Source organism: Astyanax mexicanus, chromosome 17 (assembly GCF_023375975.1).
Source record: "Astyanax mexicanus isolate ESR-SI-001 chromosome 17, AstMex3_surface, whole genome shotgun sequence".
NCBI lineage: Eukaryota > Metazoa > Chordata > Actinopteri > Characiformes > Acestrorhamphidae > Astyanax > Astyanax mexicanus.
The window spans coordinates 45,428,028-45,440,000 of record NC_064424.1 but is presented as its reverse complement, the minus strand read 5'-3'; the positions used below and the strand labels follow the sequence as shown (position 1 = coordinate 45,440,000).

The 11,973-nt window shown below is 38.9% G+C and overlaps 1 protein-coding gene across 3 annotated transcripts in view; it reads left to right on the top strand.

Moving 5' to 3' along the window:
• LOC103041981 (ral guanine nucleotide dissociation stimulator-like) overlaps window positions 1-6,179 on the top strand; it is a 94,441-nt gene extending 88,262 nt beyond the window's left edge. For 2 of the 3 annotated variants that reach the window (XM_049466354.1, XM_049466353.1), the window contains exons 15-17: window positions 2,554-2,805; window positions 3,247-3,361; window positions 4,534-6,179. In XM_049466354.1, coding sequence (XP_049322311.1) covers window positions 2,554-2,805; window positions 3,247-3,361; window positions 4,534-4,709 — 543 coding nt within the window. In that variant the 3' untranslated portion in view covers window positions 4,710-6,179. The remainder of the gene's footprint in view (window positions 1-2,553; window positions 2,806-3,246; window positions 3,362-4,533) is intronic. The other variant, XM_049466355.1, reaches the window with a different exon arrangement.
• Window positions 6,180-11,973: the final 5,794 nt, after the last annotated feature.

The following is an 11,973-nucleotide window of genomic DNA, read 5'->3' as shown; positions in this document are numbered from 1 at the left end:
TAACTTTTCATCTTTTCATTTGCTGCAGTCTGGAAAGGCACAAACTCAAACCATTCTGTTTTCTTTTCCCTTCGCCTTCATCTCTGTTATACCAGCTGAAGCTGCAGTTCAAGCACAGCACACATCCTGGTTTATTAATGGTTACTAATTAGGTTGTAAATGCCTTAAAAATCATTAATAATCAGTTATAACACATACGTAGAAAGGGCGACTATGACCTGTTGTTTGCCAAATAGGGAACCCACAGTCATCTATAAATTTATGTGTTATAACTGATTATTAATGATTTTTAAGGCATTTACAACCTAATAACTAACCATTAATAAACTATTTGTAAACCATTTATAAACCCTTTATAAAGGCGGTCTTATTTTAAAGTGGTACCCTCTACACTTTATTCTTCATGACTTAACCTTAAGACAGTGGCGCAAAAAGGGGGTATGCAGCCTATGCGACGCATAGGGGCGCTGCACAAGAGGGGGCGCCAAATCAAAGCCCCAAATCAATTTGCGGAGTGCGGTGGGAAAGTAATGACAGGACGTTGACGATTTTAATAGCATCTCCTGCCCCCCGGGGGCGCAGAGACTAAGTTTGCATACCCCCCAAAAAATTATGTAGTTGCGCCCCTGCCTTAAGATGGCGGTGTATGGCAGGGATGTAAACAGATGTTTTTAAAAAGCTTCTTATGCATTCTAACAATGATATGTGGAGCTATTTAAGCTACTGGATAACAGTGTAAAAAGCGTGTTTTTTGGGTAAATTATGCCCTGTTTCACCCAGTCTGAAGGATGTTTGAGCAAACTGTTAAAATGTCTGGATCTCTGAACGCTTTAGAAAAATGGAGGTGAGCTATTCATCAAAGATAAGAACTTTTTATCATGTTTTACTACAACAAAAGTCAATTTTACACCAGAGTTCTCCTTTAAAAAAAAAGATTCACTTCTGTATAAAACAGTCACTAACTTTAACCTTTTCACATTTCTTAACAGTGCTGTGTGATTTCATTTCTTCACTTCTTCACTGCATCAATCTGTGTGCTGTTACTTAACCTCCATTCTTTTTCTAATCGTCGCTCTCATTCCCCCGATCTTGTGAATTCAGCCATAACATTAAAACCACTTGCTTAATAGTGTCTAGGTCATGCTTATATCATCAAAACAACCACTGGAACCAAACAGGCTGTCTTATTCAATTCACTTCACTTGTCAGTGGTTATAATGTTATGGCTGCTCAGTGTAGAGAATGTATTCATAATGCATCCATAAGCTGACTATCCTAGTCTTATAAATGTGTCTTCAGATGGTGCCTGAAAAAGCCTCATCTTCATCATATCTTCATCATATATTCATTCAGTACAAAGGACAGAAACACGTTTAACCCTTAGAAGTCTTAGAAGATGATCAAGAGATTGCTAGTTCGAATCCCGGTCATGCATCTCCCCATCAGCTGAAGCTGCCAGAGCCCTGAGAGAGCACAATTGGCCTTGTTCTCTCTCTGGGTGGGTACAGTACAGTAGATGACGCGCTCTCTCTTTCCCCTCATCACTCCTAGGGTGATGTGGATCAGCACAAGGCTGCGTCTGTGAGCTGATGTATCAGAACCGAGGCAATGATGCAACAGCAGCAGTTTTGTGATAACTTTATGACAACTGTGACTTCTAAGGGTTATTACATATTTATCATTTTTTTCTTCATTATTTTTCTCTATCTGTCTCATCTGGGTATTCATGTTTCTTTCATGTTTTGCAAAAAACAACACATTTTAATCTCTCTCTCTCACTTTTTTTTACTCTTTCTTTCTGTTTCCCCTTTCTTCAACTTTTGCTCTCTCTTTTCTTTTGCCCTCCTTTTATTTCCCTGCTTCTTCTCTCTACCCATTTTCTTTCTCCCTCTCTGTCTTCCTGCTTTGTCTCTTTTCTGATTATTTGTTTCTTTTCCCTCCTCTTTCTGTTCTCTCTTTTTCCATTCTTTCTTCCTTTAAATATTTTTCTTCTCCATTCATGTTTCTCTCTCTGTCCTCTCCACCCACATCTCTCTCTCTCCCTCCCCCAATTCTCCTATTTTTACTCTTTCTTTCTTTCCTTTTACCTTCTCTCCACCTTTTTCTCTCTTCATTTTGCCCTCCATCTATTGCCCTGCTTCAACCCTCTTCTCTCTGTTTCTTTTTCTCTTTTTGCTTGTTGCTCCTCTCTCTTCCCTTTTTCTTTTTCCCTATCTGTCTCTGGTTCCTGCACTTTCTCACTTTTTTTTTCTCTCTCTCCATTCTTTCTTCCACTAAATCTTTCTATCTCTATTCTTGTCTCTCTCTCTTTCTCTCTGCCTCTGTCTCACTCCCCAATTCTTCTATTTTATTCTTTCTTTCTGTTTCCCTTTTGCTCTTTCTTTTGCGCACCTTTATGTCCCTGCTTCAACCCTCTTCTCTCTGTTTATTTTTCTCCTTTTTCTCCTCTTTCTACCCCTCTTTCTTTCTCTTTGCTCTTTGTCTCTGTTTCCTGCATTGTCTCTTTTCTGACTCCATTTTTTTGTCTCCATTCTTGTCTCTCTCTCTCTGTAGTTCTGGGAGTCCACGTCTCTCTCGTCTCTCGATGCCTCTGCCCTGGGCTCGGGCTCGGGCTCCAGCAGTGCCTCGTCCTCCTCCGTCTCGTCCACTCCGGTCACTCTGTCTCGCTCGCACAAGCGCTCCGTCTCCGGCGTGTCCAGCTACTCGTCCCTCTCTCTCCCGCTCTACAACCAGCAGGTGGACGACTGCTGCATCATCAGGGTCAGCCTGGACGTGGACAACGGGAACATGTACAAGAGCATCCTGGTGAGTTACAGAGTGACACACACACACACACACACACACACACACACACACACACTCTTACACCAGGGTCCAGGCCCTCTCTCTACAGAATCACTGCAGGTATTTAACCCATCAAATCCTAAAAATCCTAAGAGAATCATCACGTTACAGAACAGTGTGTGCTATCAGCTCTTCCTTCTAACCACCTCTAAACCCATACATCACCCAGTACCCCTCCTCTAAACCCATACATCACCCAGTGCCCCTCCTCTAAACCTATACATCACCCAGTGCCCCTCCCAAACTAGCATTCCCATTTTTTAGCATTTTTCAAATTAGAGCTGAGTGAAGAGTCAGCAAAATCAGGCGGTTTAGTGCCCCTTTAAAGCTTAAAGGTAATTAAAAGGCTTTTATTAGATCCATAAGCATGATTATATATGTGTGTGTGTGTGTGTGTTTCAGGTAACGAGTCAGGATAAGACTCCTGCGGTGATCAGGAAGGCCATGGTGAAACACAACCTAGACCGAGAGAGGCCAGAAGACTATGAGCTGGTTCAGAAAATCAGTGAGGAGAAAGGTGAGACCTTACACCACATATAACCTGTTCTCTTCCAGAATATATACAGTCATTTATCATGGAATATTACTTTTAAATCATGATAAGAAAAAGGTTTGGTCTGAAACGATATGTATGATATTGTAAATTGTATGTTTCTGTAAGTTGCACTGAATAAAAACGAAAAAAAAAAAAAAAACATCTAGGGTCATGTCACAACACTCATTGCTATCTTACGCCTCATAAACAGTTTATTTTCACACCTTGCCCCCACGCTGTTAAAATAGCATCAGCGCTTAGGAATAAATCTACACTGATGGACGTGGTGGTCTGAAAGTAAGGTGTGTTCAAGTAAATTTCTGGCGTGTTTCTATTTTGACGGCAGAAAACACAGGAGTCAGCTCCACTGACTGATTAAAACCTAGACAACAGTCAGCCTATAGGTGCCCCCAGCATGCTGTGTACACCCCAACTGTGTTAACTCCACATAAACAGAATAAAGAATAAAATAACACTGCTGTTCCCTTTACAGTGTGTATGCACAGGTCAGTATCTGACTCTGCTGAGACGCACAAAAGTGCCACACTGTTAAGATACGAACGCGCCAAAGTCAGAGCTCACCTGCCTCTTAAAGAAAATGACAACTGACACGCTGATTGGTTTATTTCATGTTTAGCCCAAAATTATCTACAAACCACATTAGTACATGGTTTTGCACAGGTAGAGGTATTTTTTGCACCCTTATGATACCAAAAATCCAGCTGTGTGATACGCAATTGACTGGTGCGCTATAGATCACTAAAATACGGCCCATAGAATTATTTTCTATTTAGTACATGTGCATTAAAGCAATCTTTCTTCCTTTCTCTCCCACCAAAAGCAGATTGAGCACATGTAGTTTGATGTAGGATTGATTTATGGTTTTAGTGCTTTCATGTTTATACCTGTGTGAAAACAAACCAAACTGAGGGAGAAACACTCCAAATAAACAAACTCATCAACTGATCCGAACCAAAGAAACAAACTACAGGTGTGAAAACGCCCTAAGAGTTCATACAGTCGAATGTTAGCATTTATGAGGCATCTATAACGGACCATCCTAATAAAGTGATACTGATATACATTTGAGTTAAATTTGGGAGAATATTACTCTTTATTACTTTTTAAATGATTCAACTCCTGCTTCTCCACAGAGCTGAAGATTCCAGACAACGCCAACGTTTTCTACGCCATGAACTCCTCAGCTAACTACGACTTTGTCCTGAAGAAGCGCGGCTTCCCGCGGACGGGCCGCACCAAGCACGTGGCCAGCTCCACCCTGCCCCGGATGAAGCAGAAGGGCCTGAGGATCGCCAAGGGGATTTTCTGACCCCTTAAGTGTCCAAACAGACTCTCACCTGTCCTTCCTCACTCGACGGGCTTCAGCTCCTGCTGTTTCATTACAGCAGCCTGGCTAATCGAGACCTGCTGTGGATAAGCGGCTAGGATAAGTTCTAAGGTCAGGCCCTAAAGACTGGGAAAAAACGTCACTGCCAGCTCAGGAAGTCGCACACAGCAGGCATTCAGAGCAGCAGCAGCGGCGGCGGTAGTGGTAGTTATGGTTATGGTGGTGGTTATGGTAGTGATTATGGTGGTTATGGTGGTGGTTATGGGTGGATGCTTCGTTTACAGACGCTCAGAGGCGGCAAATCCAGGTCCGGAGAAGTACAAATCCGCCCGAGGGCTGACCTGGATTTACCACTATTGCAGACTCTGCAGAAACCCCTTCCTGTGTTAACTCAAGTCCTGTGAGGTCACTTCCTGTAAACTGCAGACCGGACTACGTGCGATGTTGCAGACTCCCTCACTGCCAGTTTCAGGTGCGTTTCAGCCTGGTGCGGTTTGTGAAAGCGAAGGTGACAGTGCCTCCTCGCAGACTCTCGCAACTTTTGCCTTAGTGGACTGCAGGCTAACGGCACATTCGCGCTTACGCTCAATTATTTTTTTCTCTTTCCGTTGATTTCGGGTGTTGCGGTCGTAGTGGCTCAGCCTGGACTGAAGAGATGAGTGGATACATCTGATTTTTGGAAGAGAATGCATTCATTTGTTTTCTAGTAATGGGCCGATCCACATTATTGATTCCAGTGCACAGCTTACAAAACTGACACAGATTCTGATTCTCAGACTGACAATTAACCTTAAAATTATATTTGTTAGTGTTGGTATTGCGCTTATAAAGACTTTTAAAGATGTTTTTTAGAAGGGCAAAAAATATACACCACAAAAAGTAGTATGATGATGTGCAATTATGGCATGGCAGACCTGTGACCTAAGGCTGTGTTCACATAGCAAGTAAAGTGAAGTCTAACTAATTCTAATTCTTTTAAAGCTGTTCACACTAGTGTTTTAATTTGATCTGTATTGAAAAAAGCTGATGCTCAAAAAAAGCAATGCTTTACATTAATCGCTCTCTCTAACGTACAATTATGCTAAATTATGCTAAAGTTGTTGTTTTTTTTCTCATGAATCTTATGAATTTGGCCACTTTAGTTTAAATCTAGGCCCAGTTCTGGCCCACATGCTCAGGTCACCAACATGCTACATGCTGAATGTGCCAACACACCTTTTGCCAAGTATAATACAACAATCGGCCCACAATGTTTGTGCCAAGTAAATACGGGAATCACCAAACACCACTTTTGCCAATTACCCGGTTGCCAAATATATAAACCCCATTTAACCCAACAATTCAGCATGGCCAGTGCCAAGTTTGGGCCAATTCTTCCTGCTCTCTGGAATTGCCTTTTATTGATTATATATATATATATATATATATATATATATATATATATATATATATATATATATATATATATATATATATATATATATATATATATATATCAGATTTCAATACCACATTTGAACATTTTAAATCAGTGTGAAACCAAATCTTCATGTGAAGCACGCACATTAGGAGGTCATATATACATACACATATACAGTACCTATACAGCTCTGGAAACAATTAAGAGAGCACTTCAGTTTCTATTTATAGATATATGTTAATGAGTAAAGCAAGGTCATATTCATAAAAAAAGAGTTTAAGTTTAAAATAGTTCAGAAATCAATATTTGGTGGAATAATCCTGATGGTTTTTAATCACAGTTTTTTTTCATGCATCTTGGCATCATGTTCTCCTCCTCCACCAGTCTTACACACTGCTTTTGGATAACTTTATGCTGCTTTACTCCTGGTGCAAACATTCGAGCAGTTCAGCTTAAAGGTTTGATGGCTTGTGATCATCCATCTTCCTCCTGATTTTGGTCTCTTATTTTGTCCAGAGCTGTATATTGAGGTCACTTTAAAAATCTAGAGCCAGAAATGTTAAGAATAGTAGATTTGAGACACTTTTCCTGCTGTGTGAACGCAGCCTTAGCCTTAGTCCAATATGAAACCCTTGCAGGTGCTTAATTAGATTTTCACCAAATTTTTCCAGAATAATCTAAAATATCTCCAAACAAATGATATCACTAAACAAATAACAAGCTAACAACATTGCCTCACTAAGTTACAGAACAAAGTTTCTGTGGGCACTTGGTAAAATGTGGAATGGAGTCTGGATCAGTGATGTGCCTATTCTGCTGTATTATGGCAGGTTCATGGGTTATGGCACAAGCTGTGGACTGAAATCTGGATCTGTGAGTGGATCGGCCCTGTCCATTCGATTTCTGATTGAGTGAATGACATCGATATCGGACCTAATACCAATATATATATATATAGGATCGGATTGGACCCATATTTTTTTTTCTGTCTGAGAACCTCTATGTCCAGTTTTGTGAAGCAGAAAGGGCATTATACAAAGAAACACTCTTCTCACGTGACTTTTCTTTCCTTACGTTTCTCCTTTTCTCCTTTTGCAGAGATTCTTTTATCGGGGTCCGAGCATCGGAAGCTGCTGGATCCCTATTGTTTTTCCTTTTTCCATATTGTTTTTTTTTTTTTTTTTGCGTGTCTTTCCTCTAATTGGTGCTAACTAACACTGACATCCGCCAGCTGGAGCTTTTAGAGTCTCACCTCGCTAAAGGAACAGCGCAGCTGGACGGAGGACACCTAGCCACAACACCAACATGCAAACTGGGAAGTGCTTAAAAAAAAAAAAAGTGAAGAGTGACTGATGACCAGTTTTTTTTTTCCTGGCTGCCTTTAAGAGATAGTGATGATGGGTTCTGTATGTCGTGTTGAGCAGTAGATTGTTTGAGTTAGCTGATGGATGAATTGTCAAATTTCTCAAAAAACTCTAACTAATCAATCATTCACTCACTTACTCAGTCATAATAAGAGCAGGAGTAGGAATTTAGGATTAACTAACTGGATTCTGGGCTGACTTTCACATCCAGAATCATTAAAATGCGCTTGGTGTGATTGGCTGGAATTATAATTATATTGGAGAAGCCCAAAGTAAAGTGCTAGTTGACTTACGCTATATGGACAAAAGTATTGGGACACCTCTTTCTTTGGCTTGGACCTTTAGCAATACATCCACTACATGGAGTCAAAAGTCAAAAGTGTAAATGTCTTTAAAAAAACTCCTCTGCCATGGTTCAAATCCTGGTTATGCAGCTTGCCATCAGCTACCGGAGCCCCGAGAGAGCACTATTGGCCTTACTCTCTCTCTGGGTGGGTACAGTAGATGGTGCTCTTTCCCCTCATCACTCCTAGGGTGATGTGGATCAGCAGAAGGCTGCGTCTGTGAGCTGATGTATCAGAACCAAGTCGCTGCGCTTTCCTTCGAACGTTAGCGCTGTGATGCTACTCAGCAATGCTGCGTTAGTGACAATTGAATTGCTGGGACAATTGACCAGATAATTTAGGGATAAAATGGGAAAAATTATATTTAAAAAATTAGTTTTTGCTCGAACTAGTATCTATAAGTTTATAACTTATAACTTATAAGTATAAATCCAGCAAAATTAATTGAAAATACAGACAGAAGGCTCTTTCCATATTCATATATGTATTTAAGATGCATTAATGCGCCTTTATACCTTAAATAGCCATTTATATGAAATTCCACTTCAAACCCATAGTCATCAGTGTGGAGTCGGTCCCCTTGGAGCCCTAAGTAGCTTAATTTGAATCACCTCTGTGCGCAAAAAACTCTTAATTTCAGCAATTAAAAGGATGTGTCCCAATACCTTCATCTTTATAGTGTATTAAAAAAAAAGAGGAAACACATTAGCAATGACAGAAGAAAGCGTGAGAGAAAGATGATGAGAGGTGGTGGATGGAAAGATAGACAGATAAAGAAGACAGATAAAGATGAATGTTGTTTTGTGAACTGTGATATTCTGGTGTTGCGTCTAGTCGGTGTTGGGAAAAACAAAAAACAAAAAATAGAACAAAATCCATTGCCATTAATGTCATTAATCTCCGTTTCTGGATCTTAACTCTTACTGAACATTATAAAACACACTACGCTAAAATCAGGGCATTTGTTTAAGGTATGAAAACTCTTAACTGTTACATGTAAAAGTCAGGCAGCACTGTGTATACCAGACTATCCCCTGCTTTCTCATTAGCATCCAGTTGCAGCCCTACAGAACGAGCCTCAGCTTGGGTGGGAGAAATAGTTTATTTCTCTATATAGTCTTTATGTAGTTTAGCTAACTTGCTAACAATTAGTTAAGGTAGCTAGCTAGCTGACTATCTGAAGTATTGCTGAGGTAAAACAGATTAAGGTGAGATTAGCTAGGGTTTTTTCCTTTAATAACTGAAATGTGTTTCTGAGAAGTAATAAAACATACCAGCTCTTCGTGAAATTTTAGAAAAAAATCCTATCCTTTAAAAAACTAAAATAAAAAGCTTTTACTGTGGTAATTTCTGCCTCTGCAGCACCCTCTCAGGTTAAACTGTGCTATAGGCGTAGATGATGTGTCCAAGTACTTTGGTACATAGACACATCATCACAATATGCAGATTAGTCAACCAATAATAACCAATAAAATCGCCTTACTCCCTGCTGACTACGTCCAACCATCTGAATCTCAACGCTATGCAGCTCAGCCAATCAGCTCTTCCTCCCGCCCCACCCCTAAACCCATACATCACCCAGTGCCCCTCTTACACTACCCCTTTTTTTAGCCATTTTTTTTTTAACCTTTTTTCAAAATTTGAGCTGAGGGTGGATTCAGCTAAAATCAGTGGAATTAGTGGACCTTAAAAAATAACTAATTAATTGGCTCAGATAAACTTTTTTGAGGTTTTTTGACCTCACGTTATTGTGAACTACCTCAATAACTATTTAGTAAAACAGGTAGCTAGCTAACTTTGGTGGGTTAATTTCTGTCCAATCAGGTTATTTTTCAGCTCTGCTCAGCCTGTGGCTTCTCTGGGGGACTGCAATGAGATGTATCATCTGCTTACTGCAAGAGAGAGAGAGAAAAAGAGAAAGAAAGAAAGAAAGAGAGAGAGAGAGAGAAAGAAAGATAGAGACTTGGTGAAATTAGCTTTCGTGCTTTAGAGAGTTCCTCCCTGAATGCTGTGTTAAGGGTTAAAGGTAAAGGCATTAACTACGCGTAAAAATAGAAAATAGCATGAGTTTAGGGTGATTATTGTGTGTTTGGGTCCTTTTTTCTTTTACTTTTCAAAGTCAAAATTGGGATTTAAACCCAGGTATTGACTTTTTTCACATTTCCAGGAGCTGAGTGCCCTTTGAGACGTGGTTAGGTGTGTTGTTGTGCACGAGTTTGTGGATGATATGGATGATATGCACGTGTCCATTGGTGTAAATGTGTGCGGACAGTGGTGGACAGTAATGATGGATGATGTCATTTGTTAATGTACTTTAAAGTACTTTTTAAAAGTATCAGTACGTCCGTTTTTGGACATGTTTAATTTAGAAGTGTAACAATTACACATATTTTTCAATATTTTAGTTTTAACCCTTGCTGTGATTGTTTGGGCAGGTGTGAATACAGTAATAGTACTCGTTTTAGATGCTGTAAGCAAACAATGTTATTGATCAGTTCAACACGCTTGGAGGAGAACACTAACTAACTAATTAACTGCCCTTTATTTTACCTCTGATAACAGATGCCCCACAAAGACTAGCATTGTACAGAATAGCAAAGGAGAAAAAAAGACAAATGTGCTTTTTTAGTGAACATTTGGCCATGGATGACTGTGGCACCACCAGGAATTGAACTTGTGATATTCATATAATAGGGATAATGCCACTCAGGAGCTCAGAGTTTCAAAATTTTGCATTTAAAATTACATAATATTCCATATCTTTAACTTTTACATTACAAAAATTGGCAAAAAAAGGTAAAAAAAAAAAATCAACCTCTCAAATATACACAATTTTATAATTGAGTGTATATTGGGAGCTGTAGCATATATACACAATTTAATAATAGTGTATATAATAGGAGGTGCAGCATATACCCCATTTGATAGGAAACACCACTGCATTCACAATTCCAGAATGAAGTGACCCAGATATATATTTTTTGCCTTAATCTCACAAAAATCTGTTCAATTTTGTCAGAGCAGTTTGGAAACAGCAGTAAAATCCGATCTCTTTACATTATATTTAAGTCACTTTTATATATTGTCTTTATATGTTCACATGAATGTGAATGTGAATGTGAATCAGATGGGATTTCCCGTGTCCTTGTGCTAAAATGTGCAAAATTCTGACTCCCTGCCAGAATCTCAATTTCAAATCTCCTAGAATAGTTTATGATTAACTATTAATGTACATTTTTGTTTACAACAAGCTATCGAACATTGTTTTGGGGAAATTAAAAAATATATATGTTTCTGTAATATGTTTTGGTAAGCATGAAATATTCACAGTGCAAAAAAACGTTTTTATTATACACATATTAAAATAGTAAAATAAACATGCAAATTCAAAAATTTTTGATTTTTGTTTTATGTTAATCAGCTACTTCTAGATTGACACACAGAAGATTTGCACTCAGTGTTAAAAAGTTAAAAAGAGAGTGCTTTTAAATTTTAACTTTAACTTTTTAACTTTTAAGGATGTGTGTGCTGTGTTCACCACTGTATGTTTGAGTGTGAATGTGAGTCTGAGTGTGTGTGTGTGTGTGTGTGTGTGTGTGTGTGTGTGTGTGTGTGTGTGTGTGTGTGTGTGTGTGTGTCTATATATGTATGTATGATTGGGCTTAGATTTGGTGTGTTGGGGTTTTTGTGTTTGATGGCTATAAAAAAAAAAATTAAAAGGGCCAAAGATCGTATGGATCCTCCTGAAAAAAAAAACACATTTTAAACTCATAAACACTCATAAACACTCATAACACTGCCTGTCCAAAAAAATAAAAAATACAAAACACTTTCTTTCTCGCTCTTACAAACAGTATCATTCAGCAAGCTGGTGCCATTTGCTCTCTTTTACTGAAACAAAAGCGGAAAAAGAGAAAAAAACACTTTCTAACAGTTAACACACGTTTTTACTCTGTTCTTTTTGTAATTTTTGTATGATATGAAATGTCCATTGTACCTTTTGTTTTCATTTTCTGTTTGTGTGTGTGAATGTGCTTGTGTGTGTGTGTGTGTGAACACAAGTGTGTGTGTGTGTGTTCTCATTATTTATTAATTTGTAAATACTTTTTGTAGCATTG